The 22,910-nt window shown below is 33.3% G+C and overlaps 1 protein-coding gene across 1 annotated transcript; it reads right to left on the reverse strand.

Moving 5' to 3' along the window:
- Positions 1–1,775: 1,775 nt before the first annotated feature.
- Positions 1,776–21,508, reverse strand: LOC149808000 (peroxiredoxin-like 2C). Its single transcript, XM_089972309.1, has 7 exons — positions 21,234–21,508; positions 18,980–19,016; positions 18,572–18,603; positions 17,854–17,907; positions 15,750–15,862; positions 12,156–12,274; positions 1,776–9,259 (listed from the first exon to the last, which is right to left on the reverse strand). The coding sequence occupies exons 1-7, from the start codon at positions 21,426–21,428 to the stop codon at positions 9,132–9,134; spliced, it is 678 nt and encodes a 225-aa protein (XP_089828435.1). The 5' UTR covers positions 21,429–21,508; the 3' UTR covers positions 1,776–9,131.
- Positions 21,509–22,910: the final 1,402 nt, after the last annotated feature.

Genomic DNA, 22,910 nt, shown 5'->3' on the forward strand with positions numbered 1-22,910 from the left:
TCTTTTTCTCTTTGGTCATATTAAAGTCTGATACATTTGTTTCATACTTCTTAATTCTGCTAAAATGTCTAAGCATATCATCGCCATTTGATTTTCACTGTCCTCCTTCTCTCATAGACCTTGTTTCTTCTCTTCTGCTGCTTCTTCTTCCTGTTGTTTCCTTCTTCTTGCCTCTTCTTTTTCTTGCTGTTGCCATTGAAGGAGAAAAGTTTGTTCTGCTTCTTTCTGCTGCTGTAAAAATTTCTCCGATTCTTCTTTCTGACTCTGTTTAAAATCCTTGACGTGTGGTAAGGAAGGAGATGGTGGCGATGGTGCTGGTATATGAACAAACCCTTTTGAAGAAGAGAGAAAATCCACTAAATCCCAATTATAACTGTGTTGACTTTGGTAGCCGCTGCTATGCCATCGCTTCTTGTCTCCACAGTTGGTGCACCCCAATTCATTGTCTTCTTAGTTTCTGTCATATTTGAAAACTTTATCGCATTGTTTCACTGTGCACAGACGCTAGCGCATCTATATAGAGAATGTGACTTCATAGGCAACTCTATTCGGATTGAAAGACAGACTCCATTATGTGACTGACTTTTGTAATGCATGTTAGGATTGGTGAAAAAACTCATTCTGTTTCGATCCACTCTTCCACTATAAATAACCCTGGTTTGCTACATTTCCTTCACCTGTTCTCGACACAAGATGTGGACTAATGTTGAATCATCTACCCTCGTATCATCGATGCTGTTCTGAACAGACTTACCCATGTATGTCAAATCATCATGGAGAATCATCCGGATCACCAATATAAGCATTTGGAAAAGAAGAATCTATGTAGAAAGTCAAGGCTGTCTGAAGAGAGTCTTCATCTATGGTCAGAAGAAGTCTGAGGAAGAGAAGACCTATGTAATGCCCTCATGTTAACACAATGATGATAACAAACAAAAAAAACCAAAGGCCCTTTTCAGGGCCATGCACATGCTTCAAAAAAATATTGATTCTCTTTGCCATATATATGTTTAATGTTCATGTATGTATGTATGTTGTATGTGTTATATATATTTATGTCCTGCCCCGCCAAGCATTCTAGGTTTTTTTCCACTGTTTGATCTGATTGAGGGAAGTCCCTTGCAACACTGTTACCAATCTCCAGTATCATGATGTCACCTCACCTGTTCCTTTCCTATTCACCCTATACAACAATCCCACTTTTCCTTTTCCGTACAGTCCCAATATTACCCATGTTCTATTCCCACTGTCCGTAAATGTTCCCAGGGGGGCTGTAAAATCCTTGTCCATAAACGTTCCCACAACCTTTTTGACTGGGATTTCCATTACCCATAGGGTATCCCCCTTAACTACTCATGTCAATATAATGAATATTATCTGAACTAACTTGAAAGGTTTTTACTAATGGATGCTCTGTGCAATGTTTGGTTTAAACCAGGAATGGTTTTTCTTCTTCAGTTTTTATTAGAAGCTAAAAATAGTCATTGTTGATGGATGAGAGCTGATGCACACCAAATGACTGATGCTAGACCATACCATAATTTCACCTGTCCTTATTACGAGGTGAGCAAGAAACTTTATTTTAACTCTGCTTCAAAATTTATCTCGGGTAAAATATCAGTGTTTATACATAAAAAAGTGATAGTAATACAAGATTGAAAAATCTAAAAAAAATTCACAGGAACCATGGGTAGTACCCATTTTTCTTGATAAATATAACAAGATTTGTATTTTATCTCAAGCAATCACTATGCAAATAGATTTAAAGATGAAACTGTCTTTTAGTAAACAAATTTATTATCAAAACATGTATGAGTAAGGGTCCTTGATACACGGTGATCAAATGTTACAGTTTTAGGCATGTCAGGTTTTCAAAATGAAACTTTACCTAATGTAACTACTAACACAAACAAATTATTAATAACTGAAAAATACTGCTCATAAAATCATTTAATACTGAGGGTGCTGGATGGAATATTTGCTATCTATACCGTAAAATCTTAACAATTATAACTCACGTGAAAAACAAGCATATACAGAAACTAAACACAAACTCCCTCACTTGACCCTTCATTTTAACACCATTCCTGTATAAAGCAAGTATGCCCATGGATCCCATTTTATTAAAAAAACTATATATAATGTGCTAAATTCTCAGGCAATATCACTGTAAAGCAATATACTCTATGGCTCCCACTGATAGCATTATAACAAGGGAGTACTGTATCATGCACTTTATTGGTCTCACTATAAAGTGGTATACTGTATGGCTCCTATGGACAGCATTATAGTAAGGGAGTTCTGTATCATGTGCTTCATGGGTCTCACTATAAAGCGGTATACTGTATGGCTCCTATGGACAGCATTATAGTAAGGGAGTTCTGTATCATGTACTTCATGGGTCTCACTATAAAGTGGTACACTGTATGGCTCCTATGGACAGCATTATAATAAGGGAGTTCTGTATCATGTACTTCATTGGAGACATCTTCATACTGCAAAACTTTGTATTTGTATGTATGCAAAAGAAAACATTTTAGACTTAAACTTCACTTTTTCTTTTTGCTCCTTATTAACTGATTACTTTTTTTTCTAACTCATTCTGATTCTGCCTCCTTACTAATTATACTATTACTCTTTATACTTGCTCCAACTGGAAACAAAATAGACCTGATTTGCCATTACATCAGGTGCTCACAGATTAGGGTCCATGTTCTTTGTTCAACTGATTTACTTCTAACAAACTGCATAGACCCAGATCTGCCAGAACATTATGCAACTGCAGATTTGGGTCATCTTTATCTTGTAATTGTTTAATTTATATAATAATCTGTTACTTTATATATTAATTTGTTTATTTTATATAGTAATCTGTTACTTTATATATTAATTTGTTTATTTTATATAGTAATCTGTTACTTTATATATTAATTTGTTATTTTGTATATTAATCTGTTACTTTATATAGCATTTGTTATTTTATACCATAATCTGTTACTTTATAAAGTAATGTTATTTTATATGGTAATCTGTTATTTTATATAGTAATTGGTAATCTGTTACTTTATATATTAATCTGTTACCTTATATAGTTGTATGTTACTTTATATAGTAATCTGTTACTATATATAGTTTGTTTTTTTATATATAGTAATCTGTTAAATCTGATTTCTTAGCATAAATATCCAAACCTTTTATTCAGCTGTACTGGGATAAACATCATGAATCATGACATAATGTGATGGCAGATCTGGTCTATTGCAGTTTGTTAGGAGCAATCAGTATATGGACCTGATCTGATGGCATATTATGTTAAGTTGCCAGACAAAATATTTATCAATTGTAAATGCTGGAATTTCATCACTTACTCACCAAAATTATTAGGCACATGGTTGTTAACTTGTCAACAAGATGCATAATTGCAAGCTTGATGATTATAAAGTCTTTCCATGAACCACACTGCCTAAAGAAATTTTGATCCTAAAGGTGATGCAAAATCACATTTAAATCAGTCGTCTTATTAAAGACAAAAATAAATAAGATTTTTTTAAAACCCATTTTGTGCATTCTGAATATTTTTCAACTCCAAATATATTAAATATTAATAAGAAGTGAATTTACAGTTAATTAAATCAACATATACCTCTATCTCCAACATGGGGATACAAACAACTTTTTCCATTCATAACAAATACGTTTTAGATATAAAATAAACTTCATTGTGCAAAGATCTTCAAGTTTTCCAGGTAATCCAACCTGAACATGTTAGGACAGTAAGTGCAAGACACACATCAAAATAAAACAACTTTGGGAATGGTGAGCACTTTGCTCATGTAAATATACCAACCCCGCATCATGCAGTCCAAACTCCAAGATGGAGATGAAACTATAGTGAAAAAAGTGCTTGACTCCTCTGAAAAGTGTACGGGTAAAATAACTTTTGATGATGAGCTTAAGTTTACTAAGACTCACAGCAATCTGCTAAAAAATGTACAAACTTTGTCATATACTGTATTATGCTTCCAGTAAACATGTTTCTTAAAGAAATCACAGGAATACAAAACTTGATCAATATGTTCATCTTCAGATGATGACCCAAAAATATACAAAATTTTCACAATGATCCATAAAAAAACTCCAATACAAGCTGCATTCAAAAGATTCTGTCCTACAATGCATTCTGATCTAAGATATAAAGGGGAATAACTCTAACAATTCCTAGAGCAAAGTGATTTGTAAATATGCACATATTCCAATCATGATATTATATGTGTGAAAACTGTGATAATAGTAGTGTTCACAAGATTAAAGCTCAAAATAAAAAAGGGCAATAACTCTCACAAAAATTACGAGAGCTTATTGATTTTTCAAAAGCACATATTCAAGTGATGACAATATTAGTGATCAACTTTTGTGGCAATCTATCCAAAAAAAAAAAAACTGGTTGCATTCACAAAATTATCTCATCCATTACATCCAGCTACCAGTCAAAATGGGCAATAACTCTAGCATAAGCAGAAGCAAAGTGATTTATCATTATGTATATTTTGATTTGATGGCTAATATTTACCAAGCTTTACAGAAATCCACCAACATTGTATCATACATTTTATTATATGCTCATATTTTTCTCCATTTACTTTACACTGTCAGAATTGTTCAGTATTTTACGATACTGCACTCTCGCACACTTTATAATGAACTCACGTGACTAAAGGGACTACTTTCTATTATAAACAAACAATGGACGCAGATGCCAGCACTTTTGATTTATTTTATTTGTCTGTGGATGAAGTAAACCAAATGAAGGAACTAAAGCAGATGTTATGTGGACTGCTACATACAAGCTGCTTTGCCATATTCCATGTTAGCTTTTTTGATACAATGTTTCCGATTTAGGCTAGCTATAGACACCAGACAGGGTCCTTACAAATAACATGCAAGTGAAAAGGCATAAACTGTCTTCTTTAGCTGGTAATAAGAATGGCAAAAAATATACTTAGTTTTACATCCTGAATTTACTCAAAATGTACTTTCTTAGTTCTGTAAATCCGAATTACATGAGCCATGTCATGGGTTCTCAAGTTTGATTACATGTTTCGAAATTGTGCTTTAATTTCGACTATATTCCCAGTACAAATACATCCTCCTTACTGCACTCAAAATGAAATAAACATTATATTCCATAGTGTCTTTTTGATAATTGCAATTGAAAGACTTCATATTTTTCCCACATTATGATTTCAAACATTCAATAACAGAAGAGAAACACACATGCAGATGTCAACATGCTGCTCCATTGCCACTGAAATCCACTGTACTTCATGTAGAATTGACACTGATAAATCCAGTCCATAAATATAAAATATCGTAGAAACGACAAAAATACCAAAATATATTCATTCCAGATCAAATGGAAAAGTTGTTGCAAAGTGCATTCATTCACAATATGACTCTAAATTTCAATTTTAAGTAGACCAAGACGCCATTTTCTTTCAAAAGTTATGTCTAGAACTCAACTAAATTCAAATATATCTGGGCTGAGTTATGTGTGCATTAATATTGTTGTTGTGTAATGATAAATCTGCGCTTGTGTACTTATTTTGGAATATGGCATAAATTCAATTACTTTGTTTCGTGGAGTGTATTTTTGCTTACATAATTAAGGCTTAGGTAGAATAAAAAAATGAGCATATAATAAAAAGGTTACTGCATTTGTATGGGAAAATATGAACTCGTTTTGTCAGATGGGTATAATGCAATCCCAATGTCATGCAGTATTTCCATCCAAAAAACTTGTTCACATTTTCCCATACAAATGCAGTAACCTATAAGTACCATACACTATTACAAGACAAAAAGGGTAATGACTCTAACAGAGAAAAGTTATTTGTTGAAATATCCTTCTACAGGAGATGTCCACGATATTTACCAAGTCATCAAAAACTGTAGGACTAGTTGCACTAACATGACTGTGTGCCTATTAAGAAGGAAAGATGGATTGACTCAAGGAATACTCTATACCCCTGCATCCGAAGGCGAGGCAGATGTATAATAACAAATTTATCTGTGGATGAGCAGGAAGAGTTACATATTTGCCTAAAATTAAACAGAAAAATGTGCATTCAACATATTTTTATCAATATGAAAGTCAAACTAACACGTACAAACAGAATTTTGGGAATGAAAACCCCAACAAATTCAGATAAAATAGGTTAAAAAAACCTTGAAAAATTACATTAGACAAATATGACAATGGTATATAGGTATAAAATTAATGTAGTAAGGTAATGAGTGGAGGGTAGAAAATGATCAATAAAAACCAATATAAAAAAAATAATCTTCAATACAAATATTAATACCAGGTAAGAATTATATTTAGCCCATGATTGGATCCTGATATTTCAAATATAATTATGGAATGTACTGATTTACTTTAAGTTTTTCCACAGGATTTTTAAAAGATTCTTTGTATTAAGCCATTAAAATTCAACCTTTACTTATAGCTATCTCTTTCATGCAACACTTAATTTCCAAAGCATGTCAGGCCTGAACATAAAAATCAGCCTGGCAAGAAAACTATTCAAGAATAATAGTGTGTCTCAAAATACTCGCACTTCTTGAAAATATTGCCATATATCTAAAAGACTCTTTCCTAATGTTCAATGCACTGATCCCTTCTTGTTATGCAAACCTCATAGTTAAAACTGTTTGAATTTACCTCACAAATTTAAATTGAAGCCTTAGCCACATGACTGGTCAGATGTTATAAAACATAGATTTAATCAAAGCAGATTGTCTGAATTTGAACCAACAATTAATCAAAAACAAATTTAAAGTTGAGGCTTAGTAGCTAAAATTGTACTTGTGCTGCATTGATTCTACACCAAGAATTGTAAGGTTTCGCATTTTATGAATTTATCACAGTACTGATTTTGATGGAACTTTATTACATACACTATACAGTGGGTTTGGTGATCACACATCCAAAATCAGATATAAAACCTGTGGCTCAAGTGATAGTTGATATTCAATATTTTGGTAAAAAAGGCAACACAAACATGAAAGACTATGATTTACTTGAAATACAAAAGATACAGAGTTAATAACTCAGTTACTAGAATAGATCATAGTCTGTTGCAACATGTCTAATGTCTTTTACATGAACTGACAAGTTTTACTTTACATATATCCCTTGCTAACTCACATTTAAAGGGTCCAAAACAATAATGGCAGTAAAAGCAAGGGTGCAAGTTAGTGAGTTGGGATTAAAAGGCAAGTTCAAAAACTGCCAAAATAAAAAGACTTTTTGGGCAAAGCTTTATAAATTTAGTCATGCAAAGAAGCTTTGCCAAATCCTAGTTACATGATGCCAGAGGAGTTGGGTTTTTAAATTAACTTATTCATACAACAAATCTTTATGCAAAATTAAGAAAAGCAATTCACATTTGTGTGATTCTCACATTATTAGAGTTCCAGAAAATAAATCTTCAAGAACAATTGTGATCTGGAGATAGGAACTGGGGTGGGATGGGGCAGTTGGACAAAATTACTAGTCAGGCAGAAATTATACAATGAGCTAGTTCAAAATACGAAACTTACATACATCAGACTGCTTTCATGAAAAATTGGTAAAATTCTGCTGAGTGCTCTTTGAAAAGAAGTTGTTTAAAGGTTTGTCTATTTTTGAAAATGGTAGCCATATTTATTGGCAGAGCGGCTTCATTTATATAAATCTAAAAACCCTTCTAAGTACCATTGAAATTTACCATCAAATTTACTCATATTCTTCTTAGCAAAGTTTGCATAAGTCATGTAAAGGCATTTCTATTTAAGCAACAATGCCATATCTGATAATGGGCTGGAGTCAATTGTACAAATTGAAAAACATTCATACCAGGATGCTTTCCATTCACTTTGCTAAAACTTCTGTTGAGACAAGAGTTAGTAATGATGGCCATATTATATGATGGATCTATATGATTTGTACAAACATGTAGGTCTTTAGTATTAGCACACTTTCTGTAAAGTTTTAGAAAATCCTGTTGAGTCGATTTTAAGAAGACAATGAAAGGATTTTCAATTTTTAGCAAAGGTGTCCGTATTTGAAGGTCAATTGGCATTATCTGAACAAATCTGAAAGCCAAGATGCTTTCTAAGCAATTTGGTCAATGCCGTTTTTAATGGTTTTTCAAATGTTAAATATGGTGTCCATATTTAGAGGACATACTGGCACTAAATGGGCAAATTTAAAGGCCTTGATGCCATAATGGTCTCTGTGAAGTCATATGCCAATTGAAAGAGCAGTTTTAAGAAGTTGTAATAACTGTGAACAGATGACAGATGACAGATAAAAGGACCATATCATTAGGCTATGCATGAGGATGAATTTAATCATATAATGAATTAACAAAATGCATGATGGACTATTCATATTTTTCTTGAATAACAAAATTCTGGATCTATCTTAATATTCTGTCGATCAATGTGTGTACATTATTTTTATAAAATTTGCTATAGCTGATAAAAAGTTATTGTAATATATCATTAAAATCGAAGCTCTTTCACGATTTAAATCTTTATCATACTGAAACATTAAGGTCATTGCATTTCTTTTAAGCTTGGGGAATGTGACCACCTTTCCAGTGGCCCCCCCACCCAATGAAAAATTAACTGCCCTTTTCACATTTTTGGAATTTTTATTCTATCAGAGCTGTTGAGACTTTGATACAAAAAGCCTTTATAATGATAACATGTCATCATGATTAAAGAAATATTCTGGGGCTTTTAATTATTATGTGTTATCTGTATTCTTCCATACACCATCAGTTCATTAAAATAATTTATTACAATTTTTATTCTATTCAGTTTCGTACAAAGAAATTGGTATTCTTTAAATCTTTGTATCTGCACTGGAATTAGTTGTTAACTGTAATTATTTCTGGAACTATAATTATTCATCCATGCCATATCATTCTCATTTAAAACATGTACATGTAATCTTTTTTACATATAATACAGTATTCTCTGAATTTCTTCCTGTACTCTGGTTACAGGGACGGCATCAGTACTTTGGGTACATTAAACACACTTCCTGAACATGGCTACAGTTTTGGCATCATTAACGTTGATCATACTTCCTGAACTCTGGGGTCTCGAGGAAAACTGACTAGCTGAACACCTGCAGCTTGTAGGACTTCATTGATAGGGGCATGGTCCACTGGATTGTTGTCTACATGATGATAGTGCATCTGTTCACCTATAATAAGAAATGATAACTATACATGCGTCTATATAAAATGTTTGTCCCTATTAAATATGGTGCAATTTGAGAAAGATTCAATCAGCAAGGGAAAATTTATGTCATACAGGGACCATAACTCAGTAAAAATTTGACAGAAAATATTGAAAATCAAAGTTGACTCGAATTCTTCTTACTATAAAGACCTTGTACCATATTTGATTTGGATCAATAATAAAATCTCTCCAAAAAATAATCAACATAAATGAAATATGTAACAGACAGATGGACCTGCCATAGTTTGACTTGATGGAAAAATAAATGTACCATATGTGCCATCCACACAGAATCCTGCTGGGGTATAAATTTGTAAAGATAAAAAAAAACAGTTTCAAATCACTTAAAAGTTCTTATCATTTAAGCATGGATTATTTTTTTAAAAACATATCTAAATGAGAAATATGCAATTGGTATTTTTTTCTTCAGAAAGTCAAACTGCTGAAACATTTCGGGGATCTTGAACCCTAACCTTTTTCTTTATTTCCCTTTTTCTTTATTTCACCATAGATTACAAAATACTAATAGTTTCTGTTACATTTATGCTCATACTTTGGTACATACTGCATCAATTGGCTAATAACTGCATAAATATGAAATAAATGGTGCATAATTCAGTTTCTTTGTTAGAATTCATGTAACTGATATTTCAATTAACAAAACCAGATAACCCATACAAATTAAACTTGTACATTCTCGATAAATATTGTTTTTTATATACATTTTACAAGCTGATATACAAGTAATTTTCTTTGATCTAAATCAAATATATTTAAACTCTTCTTCCCTGAAAACAGTTTATCCAAAAGTGTCAGGAGTTGAACTAAAATAACAAAGAATAGATTTCTTCATTCACTGTTTGAAATAATTTTTAATCCAGATGCCTTGTAAAGGCCATCCACTTTTGTGTAATCAACATTTACTGCACATCTCAAAATGCTATGTTCATTACATTGTAATGTAAAAAAAAATCATGATGTACTGTATCAATATTGAACACAAAATGACATGGTTCTGATTTCTGCCTCTTAAATCATGAAAGATAAAATCTGTTTTGCAATTTGAATAAATGAAGTAACAGTCCTGTGAAAGAAAATTAATTAAAATTAAACAAAAAGTATACAAGTTGTTTGGTAATCTTTAGTTCTAAACTGGCAGGCACTGTGATGGCCATAAATGTATCTGATAGCAGCATTTACATTCAGGACCACCTAGACATCAAAAGCCAGGCATGTGCAACATCTGGTTTGTGATTTGTAGTTTTAAATATTTATTTTACACTATGTGGCTTTAAAAACTGCTCTCCAGCCTGTCCCCTGGAGGATGTTGGACATGCCTGTCACAAGAAGTCATTCAGAAAAAAGTCCTGCGTTGATACAACCAACCAATGATTAGTGATAATAAGATTTTCAAGGTGGCCAATGTGGTAGCCATATTGGACATCGGCTTGGTACCATCTTCATTCAGGAGCAACCAAACATTACATGAAGTCTTCTGGTAAAAACTCCAAGGCCAATATGACTTTCCATTCAGACATTTTCAAGGTCTGGTGCACTAGTGGTTAGAGCATCTGCCATGGATGCAGGTGGTTGCAGGTTCAAATCCTGGCTAAGTCATAACAAAGACTTATAAAAATTGTACTAGAAGCTGCTTCACTTAGTGCTCAGCATTAAAGCCTAGTATTAGGACTGGTTTGAGGATAATGTGACTGGGCAGGAAATGATGCTATATGTCTGACATGGCATGATGTCCCAGTGCTAGACATCACTATGAACTGCCACACTGCATACATTGTAGCGATATGGCTGAAAAAATGTTAAAGCTACATTTGAAAATATAAATTACACATTTTCAAGGTGGCCACTATATCATTCATTCAGGAATAGTGATAACAACATTTTCAAGATGGTCACTGCTGCAACCATACTGGCCATGCAGGCAGCACCATTTTGATTTATCTACAACTAAACATCGTAAGAAGTTGTCTGGTGAAAACACCATGGCAATATTACAATCATTTAAGAGTAGTGATAACTTGATTTTCCAGACAGTCATTGTCACAGTTATATTGGACATCAGATTGGCACCATTATCATTTAGGATGAACCTGACATCAACCTGACTTCTGACATTTAGAAGTAGCAGTAGCAAAATTTTCAAGATGACCACTGTGGTTGCCATGTTGGAGATCAGACTGGCACAATTATTATTTATGACCAACTAGATCATGGGATGGGATGAATGTATAAAATTGTATGGCAATCCTTAAGTTTAGGAGGAGTAGTGATAAACTTGTACTGATGGACAGCCAGCCAATGGACAAATGACCATCCCATAAGCTCTCCTGGTTCAAGAACAGTAGACCTAATAATCAGAGTTTTCTTTGCTTTTTTAATACCAGGAATACCAGGAAGATGTTCTGAAAAAATACCAAAGCTTAACTGAGACTAAAATTTGCAAGAATAAACTGAGAGAAGGAAGAATTAAACACAATAATCAAATACACCTGTACACTGTATTTAAAGAATATGGGCTTATTCAAATAGGGACAATGGGCCCACTTTCAGCCTTTGAGGATCCGTACAAACCCCTGACTGTTCACTAATGCCTAGTAGAGGTTGTTTGGTTTGGTTTAATGTTTTACAGAACAGCTATACATGTATGTTGTTGATTGCCATGGCAATCAGTCAAGTTCCTTGCCCAAGGACACATTATGGTGGGTCAACATGAGCTGATCTTACTGTAGGATTTGAACCTACAGCCTTTTACAACAAGTATGGCACACTAATCAATGAGGCAATGCAGTCATTGTCAAATTATCAATCATTATAGAACATTTTATTTATTTTCTTCTCACCAGGTCCAAGGATGAATGTCCCTCCCTGCTGCTTGATATCCCCTTCCCACTCCTGTACCCTCATGATTTTCCAAGTATTTCTGATCATACCCATCAGGACATTCTGCTTGACGTGACGGCTTGCTGGAAGCAAATACACAACATCAGTTATAGCCAACCTCTGAAAACTATACTTATGAAAGGCTATAGAAAAGGAATGGAAATTCAAATTTGAAAAAAAAATAAACACACACACACACACACACACAGAGGCACCCAAACTCACATAATCACAACCACTGACATTAACAATATACATCAAGTTTCTGTCTTTAAAATCCACTTGACAGAGGAATACAGTATTAACTAGATGGGGATTTTGCTGTTCTCAGAAGTTCAATTAGGGATTGGAGGTCATGCAGATATTAGTGCTGATGTCTCTCCTCATTGGAGACTGGAAGGAAATATGGTCAAACTTCCAGAGAAGCTTGTTTAATTTTTCCCTTCCATCTTCCTGCATTTGCATTGTTGTGCGATGTCCAAAATGCAATGACTCACTAGTTAGAATATAAAATCTTGGTTTTTCCTGATAGTAGATAACATGTATCTATATTGATATGATATTTGCAGTACAGTGTATATGCCAAGAATAAAATGCTTCCCCTACCACTGCTCTTCATAAAATCAAACTCCATTGACCAAGAGTTTGAAATTTTTATTTTGCTGAGCTCTGTTCACAGATGACTCACCCTTCCCTGATTAACAGCTGCATTTTGACATTTTGAATTCAAAACTGAATCACACTTCTCTACTATTCCAGCTAATGAAATAATCATTTTTTGCATTTTATAAAGTGACTAAAAATGGTTTTAAAGAAATGTTGCCACTGACCAGTGAGTACTCATTAATAAAGATGGTTTTCTCAGGGTGTCACTCAACAAAAATGTGCTCCTGTCAGAAGATAATAACACATGCTTTCTGTGAAGCCTTTATTATACTTACAAACTCAGAATAGTTGTAAGACTTATAGCATTGTCCAATAGCATCACCACACTCATGCCCATACTAAGATCAACACAGCCACACACAGGATCCTGGGTTGCAGTGGTCTAAGGCACAGGCCTTTACAGACTGCCGACATATCACCTCTATCCACATGGATTCAAGTCTTGAACTTAACCAATCTGGGTGTGTGAGAAAGCTTGCTAGTAGCTGCTAATGGGTCAGTGCTTCTTTTTGTGGGGTTTCCCAGTTTTTTTCTCCACCATATATACTGGCATACATGTGACAACAACAACCTCCTGCACAGGAGGATTTTTATCCCAATTTTAGGTGTGTCTCTGGTCCCTTCCATCACTCAATGAAATCTCCCACATACGCAAAATTACTGATAATTTTTAGTTTTCCATATTTTTTTCTTCACATTCTGGTTCCAGTGAAGTATATTTACAGTAATGCTGCCCATGATCACATGACTGCAAAATGGCTTAAACATGGCAAAACAATGTGGTTGCTAATTTCACACTCTGATTTTGTCTGCATGGTTGGCTGGCTTCATTGCTTAAAGTTGGTTCAAATGGATTATACTATGTGTAAACAGAAGTAATTCGTAAAGGATATTGATTGGTTTGGTTAATGTAAAACTCAGTCAGCATAAAACAATAAACACTGCTTCTCTCCACAAGGTATGCTTTGATACTTAAAGTTGTTGAGATAGATTATACTGTAAATGATCAAAAATAATTTGGACCGAAATAAAGATGATAACTGATATGGATGGATTACTCAAAAGTTCAAGTGGCATAAATTTGCCCTCAAGACTTAAGTTGCTAATCGTTAATAGTAATAATTAAGGGTTATAGAATATAATGATTTCAATGTATTTTTTTGACATGTCTTAAATAAATTTTTGAAAACTCAGAGTGTGACTTTATGTCCTATGACCTTTGTCCTACATGCCCACCATTACTGTGATAATTCAAATGGTTTCTTTTTGTCCTGTGATTTTCTGTTCCATGTGTATTTGTGACTTTTTGTCCTGTGACCTTCTGTCTGATTACCTGCAAATTAAGCTTTATGTCCCAAAGGGTTTATGTATGTGTTTGTGTTCATGTGAAGAACCTTACTGACATTAAAACAACATTAGACCCAGACAGTACCAATCTTTAGCAGTTCTTTAAGGCAGTCAAAAATCTGTTGCATGAAATGATTTAAACTTCTTGGTGGACACAGCAGAGTTGTACTAACATTGCCACACTCCAATATTGACACTAACAGGACATTTTCCATTCTGAGGAAAATTCAGGCCGACTCTAGAGGAAAGCTGGATCCAATAACAGTACATCTCCTAAGTATTAAGAATCAACAACGATGAGGGCTACCACCAATATAATCCAGGTTGTAAATTGTAAATATAATCTCTTGTTGTAAATTGCCCCTAGTGGTTCTAACACATAGGAGTCTGGAGTTTTTGTATATTTTGTATTAAGTGTTTGGTCTGTATATGTAAGTTGTTTTATTTTTACCCTGGCAATGAGATTGATTAGCCCAAAATTTTTGGAAACCATCTTGAATTGTGCCATTAGCAATTTGTGTGTGCGTATATAGTCTTTGCTACTCTCAATAATTTGGGCAGAAAGTTTGACTGTAATACAAATGTCATTTGTGTTTATCTTGGCACTCATTTGAGACTGCATGATACAATTGTTCAAAATGCCCCAAAAATCTTGAGTTTTTAATCAGACTTCAAAGACATGTTGCCATTGATCACAAGCTTGCCAATAATCTTAAATAATAATTGCTTAAACATTCTCATTCAAGGCAGTGATGTGTAATAATGTTTGTTTTTCAACACACATCTCTATGACTATACTCTACTTAAATGAATTGGACTGTTCCACTTAATGTACTTTACCTATGCAAATTTGGTGTTCCAAGTATCTGACATGGCATTATCCTAGCTATTCTCAAACAATTAAGTAAGCTGTGAAATGGTGATTGTTTATCTCTCAATGCCTTACATTTTAACTGATTCCATGATAATCATCTATATGACCTTCCCCATGATAGTTTTACACAGGTTCTATGTAGGACTGTGTACTGTTTGTACAGACTACATGCTTTAAACATGTACATGTACAATGAATAGTGGTAGGTTTTTTCACCCTGAAGATTACTGAAAATTGTGTTTCTTGAAACATGATTGTGTTGATGTGTTTTTCACATGACATGTGTCGTATGCAATGTGACTGGGCAACCAACAGTACAGAATACCCTTCCCAATTTGTATATGAACATCATGTTTCTGCAATATCTTGGGTATTAACAGGTTGTCAGATTTCAGATCGGCAAGGCTTCTGATGTGGAAAGGAAATCCAAACATGTGCTGAAATTTGTTTTGTGAGCAGTGTCAAAGTATCTCATTTCAAACTTCAAGTATGGCTGTAATTTCTGTAGTAATGACTGCAACTTTGTCATGTAACAAGTCTGAGATTGCGCCATCAGGTGCTGCATAAGTAACTCTAATCAAATGTAGTACATGACGAAGTAAAGTAATTAGTTTCATACATTGATATGTACATTGTCATTGGATAACTTTACTTTGTACAGGATAACTTGCCACTTAATGAAACAGATTCCATTTTGTACTTTAGCCCCAACTTCTGGTACAGTTCTCTGTCAGGGTCGCAGTAAAGTGTATACTGATATCCAGTCTCTTTCTTAAAGTCCTGGAAAGAAATATATAAATCTTTGATGAAAACTAAGTTTTACATGCAGTGCACCAGCTGAAAATGAGAGAGAGAGAGAGAGAGAGAGAGAGAGGGGGGATTTATGTACTGTATAGCAATCTTTGCTTAATAAACTAAACCATTCTCTTGGGGCCACATATACATATAAAAGCCTTTACAAAATTTTGGCAACAAGGGGGTCACCTCAATGCTTACCAGCTAACATAGCTGGGAGCTAATGAGGGGCCCACAAATAAAGATCTTCCTTTGTTGTAATGGCCTCCGTGGCCTATTTAGCATACCAGCTGTGGAATTGTTATTTTAATTCTGCTATGTACTCTTTTTTTAATTTATTGTCATGTATATTGGCTGAAGTTGGTACACATATAAAGCTGTCAAAAACAAAGCAGTCATTCCAATGTCTTTCAAATTAGTTAGCCTCTTCGCACTTTGGTGGCAGAAGCATCATTTCAAGTTCAGCACTGATGAAACCACAGAGTAAGTGATTGGTCTTGACAGGTGTTCTATTTGTGCTCTTAGACGTGGTAATATTGTTTTAGTGTTGTTGGCTGTGTCAACTTCCATTGATGTTATTCACTCAGACAAAAAACACTGTAAGTAGTGAACTTGTTAAGTCTTTACTTGACGCTCATATATGTGGTAGTATTATTTTAAAACATTTAAGTAACCACCTTTTGCATCAACAGAATTTTGTTCCTGTGTACAGGTATCCTTTATTTTGGGTTTTTGTAGAGGTTAAACCATGAATGAATAACCTACTAATATGCAAACTTTCACAGGCAAAACCATGAATTAAAGTACCAATGAAAATGTCTTTTATAACAAAGCCATGAAAATTAACCCCATGAAAATAAACGATGCATTACCTGAATACTGATGATAAGAGAAGAAGTGAAACAAACAAAACACAATACAGCATAAAGAATAAAAATATGGAAATGTGAGTCAGACAAGAAACTAACGAATGGTATTCTACCTGTGGTCAAGCAATAACTAACATCAGCAATACTTAACCTGTGTATTGATGACAATGAAAACAGTAAAACCAGCAAAATACAAAATACTAATAAAGAATAAAATTAATGGAGTGTGATCCTAACTCATTAAAACTCACTAAAACAAAAAGAATTGTGTGCAACTATTTGAACACACCAACAGAAGATAATACTGGTGTGTGACCTCCTTCTGTGAGTCTGACAGAAAATAATACTGGTGTGACCCCTTTCTGTGAGTCTGAAAATAAATGTACAGCACTAGTCAATGAATGTACAGCAGTAGTCAATAAATGTACAGCACTAGTCAATGAATGTACAGCACTAGTCAATACATGTACAGCACTAGTCAATGAATGTACAGCACTAGTCAATAAATAACTACATCACTAGTTAACGAATGTACAGCACTAATCAATAAATGTACAGCACTAGTCAAGGAATCATCAAACCATATGTTCACTAAATGAATTTAGAAATGAAGGTCACAAGCAATTCCAGAGATAAATAGGAAACAATACCTAATTTGAAGTAAAAATCCCAAATAATACTGAATTATAATGGAATTTGAAACATTATGGATCACCCAATTACCCAAGACAATGGATCACCCAATTACCCAAGACAATGGATAAAGATTTTTAAAAATGCCTACAGCAAACTCTCAAGAAGATTTATAAATATGTAGTGGACTTATGGTATAAACACTCAAAGTACACAGAAAACTTTATTTAAATATTTGATATGCATTCCTGACATGAGAGTATTTATTAATTGAACCTATGCCAATGGCATCTGAAATCAAGATGGTGGCTACTGCCCATGGGCCTGTGATGTGGAGAACAGACTGGGGCTGTATTCTTTCAAGTTCTGAACTTTCTAAACTTTCCATCTATTGAGTAACTGCTGTTCAGGAAACTCTGAAAGGTTTTCACAGATTACATATTACTTTTGAAAAAAGAAATAAAGTTCACTTACTGAAATAAATTTATATGGAGCCGGACCAATGACAACAAGTCGCACATTTGCTTCCTACAATGGAAAATAACCGAATTATTGAGAAATTGCAAGGATAGGATTTTTAAAGTATAAATATTTGTTAATTCATTGTCATTATTACAGTGCACTTCCCATACCAGTCAATCCTAGATACTTGTTCAACAGTCATCTGTCATGCATATGTATAAACTCAACAGCCAATACCATGTATACTCACATGTAAGTTGGGTCCGACTGCAAATGAACAACGAACATATACCCCGATTACCTGTCACATAATGCACAAGTGTATATGGATCTATGCCATTTGCAACAGGATCAAACTTACAAGCAAGTATATATGGCACAAGTTGCCCATCACATATCTTAAGAATTTTTGTGCTTACATTTTTGTGAGCAAGAAAGTAGGTTAAGTGCATACTAATATATATTAATCTTCATTTTCTCTGATGTACTGTATATGTCAATTAATACAAAATTACCAGTGAATTTTAAACATATTTTTCTGAGCCTGAGAGAAGAATCAATATAAAAATAAAAAGCAACATGGACTTTAACAAACTAATTTTATCATTAAAAATAAAAGCCAATTTGTAAATATACAGGATTCAAAATAAATTTCTATCAAAACAAAATGTTCATTCATTACGGTAATGACACAGGAAAAACGAAAAAGAACAATTATGATAATATTCACCTGTAAATATTCCATTGGGATTGCACCAAGGTCTGTAATACACAAATGAACAAACATAAACATAAAGCTCAAAGCAAAATCACAAAAGCAAAACCAAAACCTCAAATGGGATAACTCTGACAGTGATGAAGCTGACAGAAAAAAGAATTTTCAAAATTACAGAATGTAAGTGCATGAATATAATAATTGATCTTTTTATTGCTTCATCCATTACTCAATGTCTTTTCTAACAATAGGTGTGCATTCAATGTATGACTTTACTAAAAGCCAGTCCAAAGGGAGGAAACTATAAAGCTACTTACACATTTTCTGAATGTTGGACAATCTGATAAATGAATCTGAGTGACTTTTATGAAAGGTAACTTTTTCATTTATTTATAATTTCTTATTTTATCTTTATTAGCTCACCTTCTACATAGTCCTTTGCAATAAAGTCTAGAAAATGCTGTAAAAAAAAAAAAAATAGATTTATTAACACTGAAATCAATGAATGAAAAAGTATTTAAATTTTCTCAATATTATTATGTTTAAAGATCATGTAAATATCTTAGAAAATTTACCCTATTATGTTTCAAGTAAAAAAGCAAGAAGGTACCATTCCCAATGAAGTTGGAATTTTTTATTAATGATACATTTGCAGTGGTGCACATTATGTGTGGGATAGAACGTTTCCCACAATTTGTAGCCCTTTGTCATCTATATCTTGACCCCTGTCCCATGGGCACACTTTAATCTTTACTTCTCATTCAAACAATTATTTTTCCCTTTGAAACTGTGTGTCCTCCAGGTTTGAGGGGCTCAGGTGGTAATTATACTGATTGTTGCTGTTGCTGTAGGGTTTAACACCATTTGTCAACACATGATAGGCTATACATGTCGGCCAGCATTAATGGTGGAGGAAGAACCTGGGAAAATCTCAGAAAGACCCACCGACCCACGAGAATCTACTGGCAAGCTTTCTCATATACCCACATTGGCTGAATCCAAGACTCAAACCCACACAGACAGAGGTGAGATGGCAGTGAACCATAATGGAAAGTGCTTTTGACCACTATGCCACTCAGGGCCCCTTATACTGATTGACAATTGTACATAAGACTTTACTGGTCTGAATAAACCAATGTTCTTCACCAACAAGAAACTCAGCTTTAATCCATATGGCAAAATGATGGATGTAATATACTTCAGGGAGAAAGCAATGTATAAGTACAAACTGTAAATGTTATCTCTAACTTGAAAAATTAATAAGTTTCCCAAAATAAGCATCTTTGCTGATATTTTTAATTAGCCATAAGTACTTACTTTCATTATTATGTCCACCATTTGCTGTGTACAACAGGCAGGATTGATGATTGTTTATATTAACATGTACCAGTATCACTGGTTTTGTCAATCATTATATTTTTATTTCATGAGAGTTATTTATTGATAGGATCTGCTGTAGAAAAAAATATGTGACAAACGATTCATAAGTTTAGAATCCAGCTTAAATTGACCAATCAAATGCATCAAGCCTGGACATAAAATTAAGATTTGCGTTGGCCAATTCATATTTCTTAATTTACATTCTCAAGATCTAGCATGGAACAGAATGCCTTCTGTATTAAATACATCAGCTTAAGTGTTCAAATCTAAGAACTAAGTTACTTCTTAATCAGACATAAAAAATTTGGTGTTTCCTATTACAATGGTTTTAAAATTAGGGTAGGCAGGTCATTTTTTTATTTAAAAATGGGGGGGGGGGAATGTGCTAGGGTCAACAGTGAGGAACAGGGATGGTTTGCCAACCAGAAACACACATCCTTTTGTGAGCTTTATTTTTGAATTTTTATGTGCAATTCTGTATTTTTATATTTTTTAAATTTTACATTTAACTGGCACCATTTAGTCATTATTGTGTTTGGTCTTTCCTAAGGTTGTGTATAAAACATAAGATTTGCTTTAAAATAGCTATAAAAACCAGTCAAATGTGCACCCCACCCCTTTGCCAGTATATAAAACTGCAACAATCACCAAAATTTCTGAATGTGTGCACAGTATACAACAACTGGAATGAAGTAATTTAACTAAAACTAACTCAACCTTTCCCCTGATCTATAAACATGGATTACAGTAGATACCTCTGTATATACAAGTCACTGACAATGAACACTCAACTTGTGATTGCTACATTAGCTGTACATTTTTTACATTTTATTATTATTGGATTCAGTTTGTAAGACATGTCTTTGTTGAATATATCTGAAACTTTAGACACTGTTGTGATATTATTTTATGCTACTACATATACGTAAAATATTACATGTATCAGGAAGCCTTATTAATATTCAAATCAAACTTTTATTTTATTACCATTAAAAACTCTTCTTAACAAGTCTTTATTAAATACATTTCTAGACAAGGCTGTCACAATTTAGCCAATATTATCTAGAAAATGCAAAGTAAAAAACTAAAGTTGATGTTTCAATGAAAGTTCCATAGAGAAAATTTAATTACACAGCATCTGAGATTTAGTGCCACATTAAATAACCATGAAACATACTATGACCGATCTTCAAAATGTCAAAGCAAAAAAAGCAACTGAATAAAATGATAAGTTCATTAAAAAGAATCCACTAACTTCTACAATACATTGATGATGAAAATAACGTAAAAATCATACCCTAACGAAGAATATTACAGTCTTTTGGTTTTTATAAATATCTCCAAAACGAATTTTGTTGCCCATTGCATCGTACACTATACAATCTCGTATCTTGGAAAAGTCCATTTCGTATTCTGGTTTTTCAGTACGAGATATTCTCAGATCATTTACTTCCTCCATCTGCTTTTCGTTTTCGTTTTTCTCGTCTGCCATTGTGATAAGAATTTACTTTAAATATTTAGTAAATTAAATTCTCACTGCTAACAAGAAACTACAAATTTCAACTTGTTAAAACCGGAAGCAGACGCAGTAGGGCAAGGTAACTCTATTCACCCAACTCAACGAAGTTCGACCATATCGATATCTTTTTCTTTATGAAACTGTTCCAATATTGGTGACATTATATGAAGGCTTTTGAAGATATTTCTTAAGTAGCACTAATAATATCACAAATAGTTTTCTTGTTTTCATTTAATTTTGAAAATTGTGTATTGACTTAGCATGGGCGGAGTTGTTTCCCTTAGATCAGGTGTTTGCTTTGGCAACAACGTTGTTAGGCAGACATAATAGTCTCTGGGTGAGATCTTTTGAACCCACTGCGATTAAGAGTGTCTAAATATATAGTTTGTATTAAGAAAAAATAAATCTAAGACCATGCTGTCTCAGATACAGAAAAGATACATTATAGATTTGCATGTTTAAAATCTTAAATAGTTTTGGTGTAAACCGAAGATGGAACACAATATCTGCATGGAAGTCTATGAAGGGCTCAAAATGTCATATCAATATCTAGATATCTACCTGTCTTATTCTGATCACGAAAAGAGAAATTCTACGACCAAAATTAATTTCTTATAAATATTTACATGCTCGCATGAAACGCTTATATCTGAGAGTGAAAATCGCCAAATCTTTTTGAAACGCAAGCCAATAACAAACTTTTTAAGACCTTGACCGTTTTGAAAGTATAAAGTAAGCATTTTAAAAATCTTGATTTTTAAAGATTGCTCTCTCTCTCTCTCTCTCTCTCTCTATATATATATATACATATATATATATATATATATATATATATATATATATATATATATATATATATATATATATATATATATATATATATATATATATATATATATATATAATGTGTGTGTATGTATGTGTGCATCGCTGCTGAGTTGACAATGTGTTCACATTAGTTTGTTTCATATACAAGTATGTGGTCAAGACTCCAGATACATCAAACATTCCCGTATTATATAAATTAAAAGATGTTATTATTCTGATAGTCGGTATGCCTGCAAAGTTGCCAATTTTCAGCTACTAATTTAAATTCAGTCATTCTTTCAGTGTTAAATAAATTTATTGACTGCACCTGGTTGCTAAATGTATTTATTTCCGTTTATCATCATTTGTAAGGCAATGCTAAACACACAAAGAACGCTAAGAAATTATCTCCTTATGGTGAATACATATAAAGGTTACTGTCAATAACGTTTTCCATGTCATTATATTAATACATAATTACACATATTTACCAAACCTTTGTAACAAGCGTTAAAATCGCATCATATTATTAAACGAATTACGTCGATTGCTTTATTCAAGGTCACTATATAGTTAATTATATAAAAAAAATTTAAAAATGTTTCCAGTCCTTATTAACACTCGATAAGACTGACTAAACTCGCTTCG

Source organism: Sinohyriopsis cumingii, chromosome 1 (genome assembly GCF_028554795.1).
Source record: "Sinohyriopsis cumingii isolate HCF-2022 chromosome 1, ASM2855479v2, whole genome shotgun sequence".
In the NCBI taxonomy this organism is placed as follows: domain Eukaryota; kingdom Metazoa; phylum Mollusca; class Bivalvia; order Unionida; family Unionidae; genus Sinohyriopsis; species Sinohyriopsis cumingii.

Coding starts and splice junctions, on each gene's coding strand:
- LOC149808000 (XM_089972309.1), bottom strand. CDS start 21,428: ATGGCAGACGAGAAAAACGAAAACGAAAAGCAGATGGAGGAAGTAAAT. Junction 18,604..18,979: donor TGCAAAGGACTATGTAGAAG/GTGAGCTAATAA, acceptor TGTGTATTACAG/ACCTTGGTGCAATCCCAATG. Junction 9,260..12,155: donor GACATTCATCCTTGGACCTG/GTGAGAAGAAAA, acceptor TTCTTATTATAG/GTGAACAGATGCACTATCAT.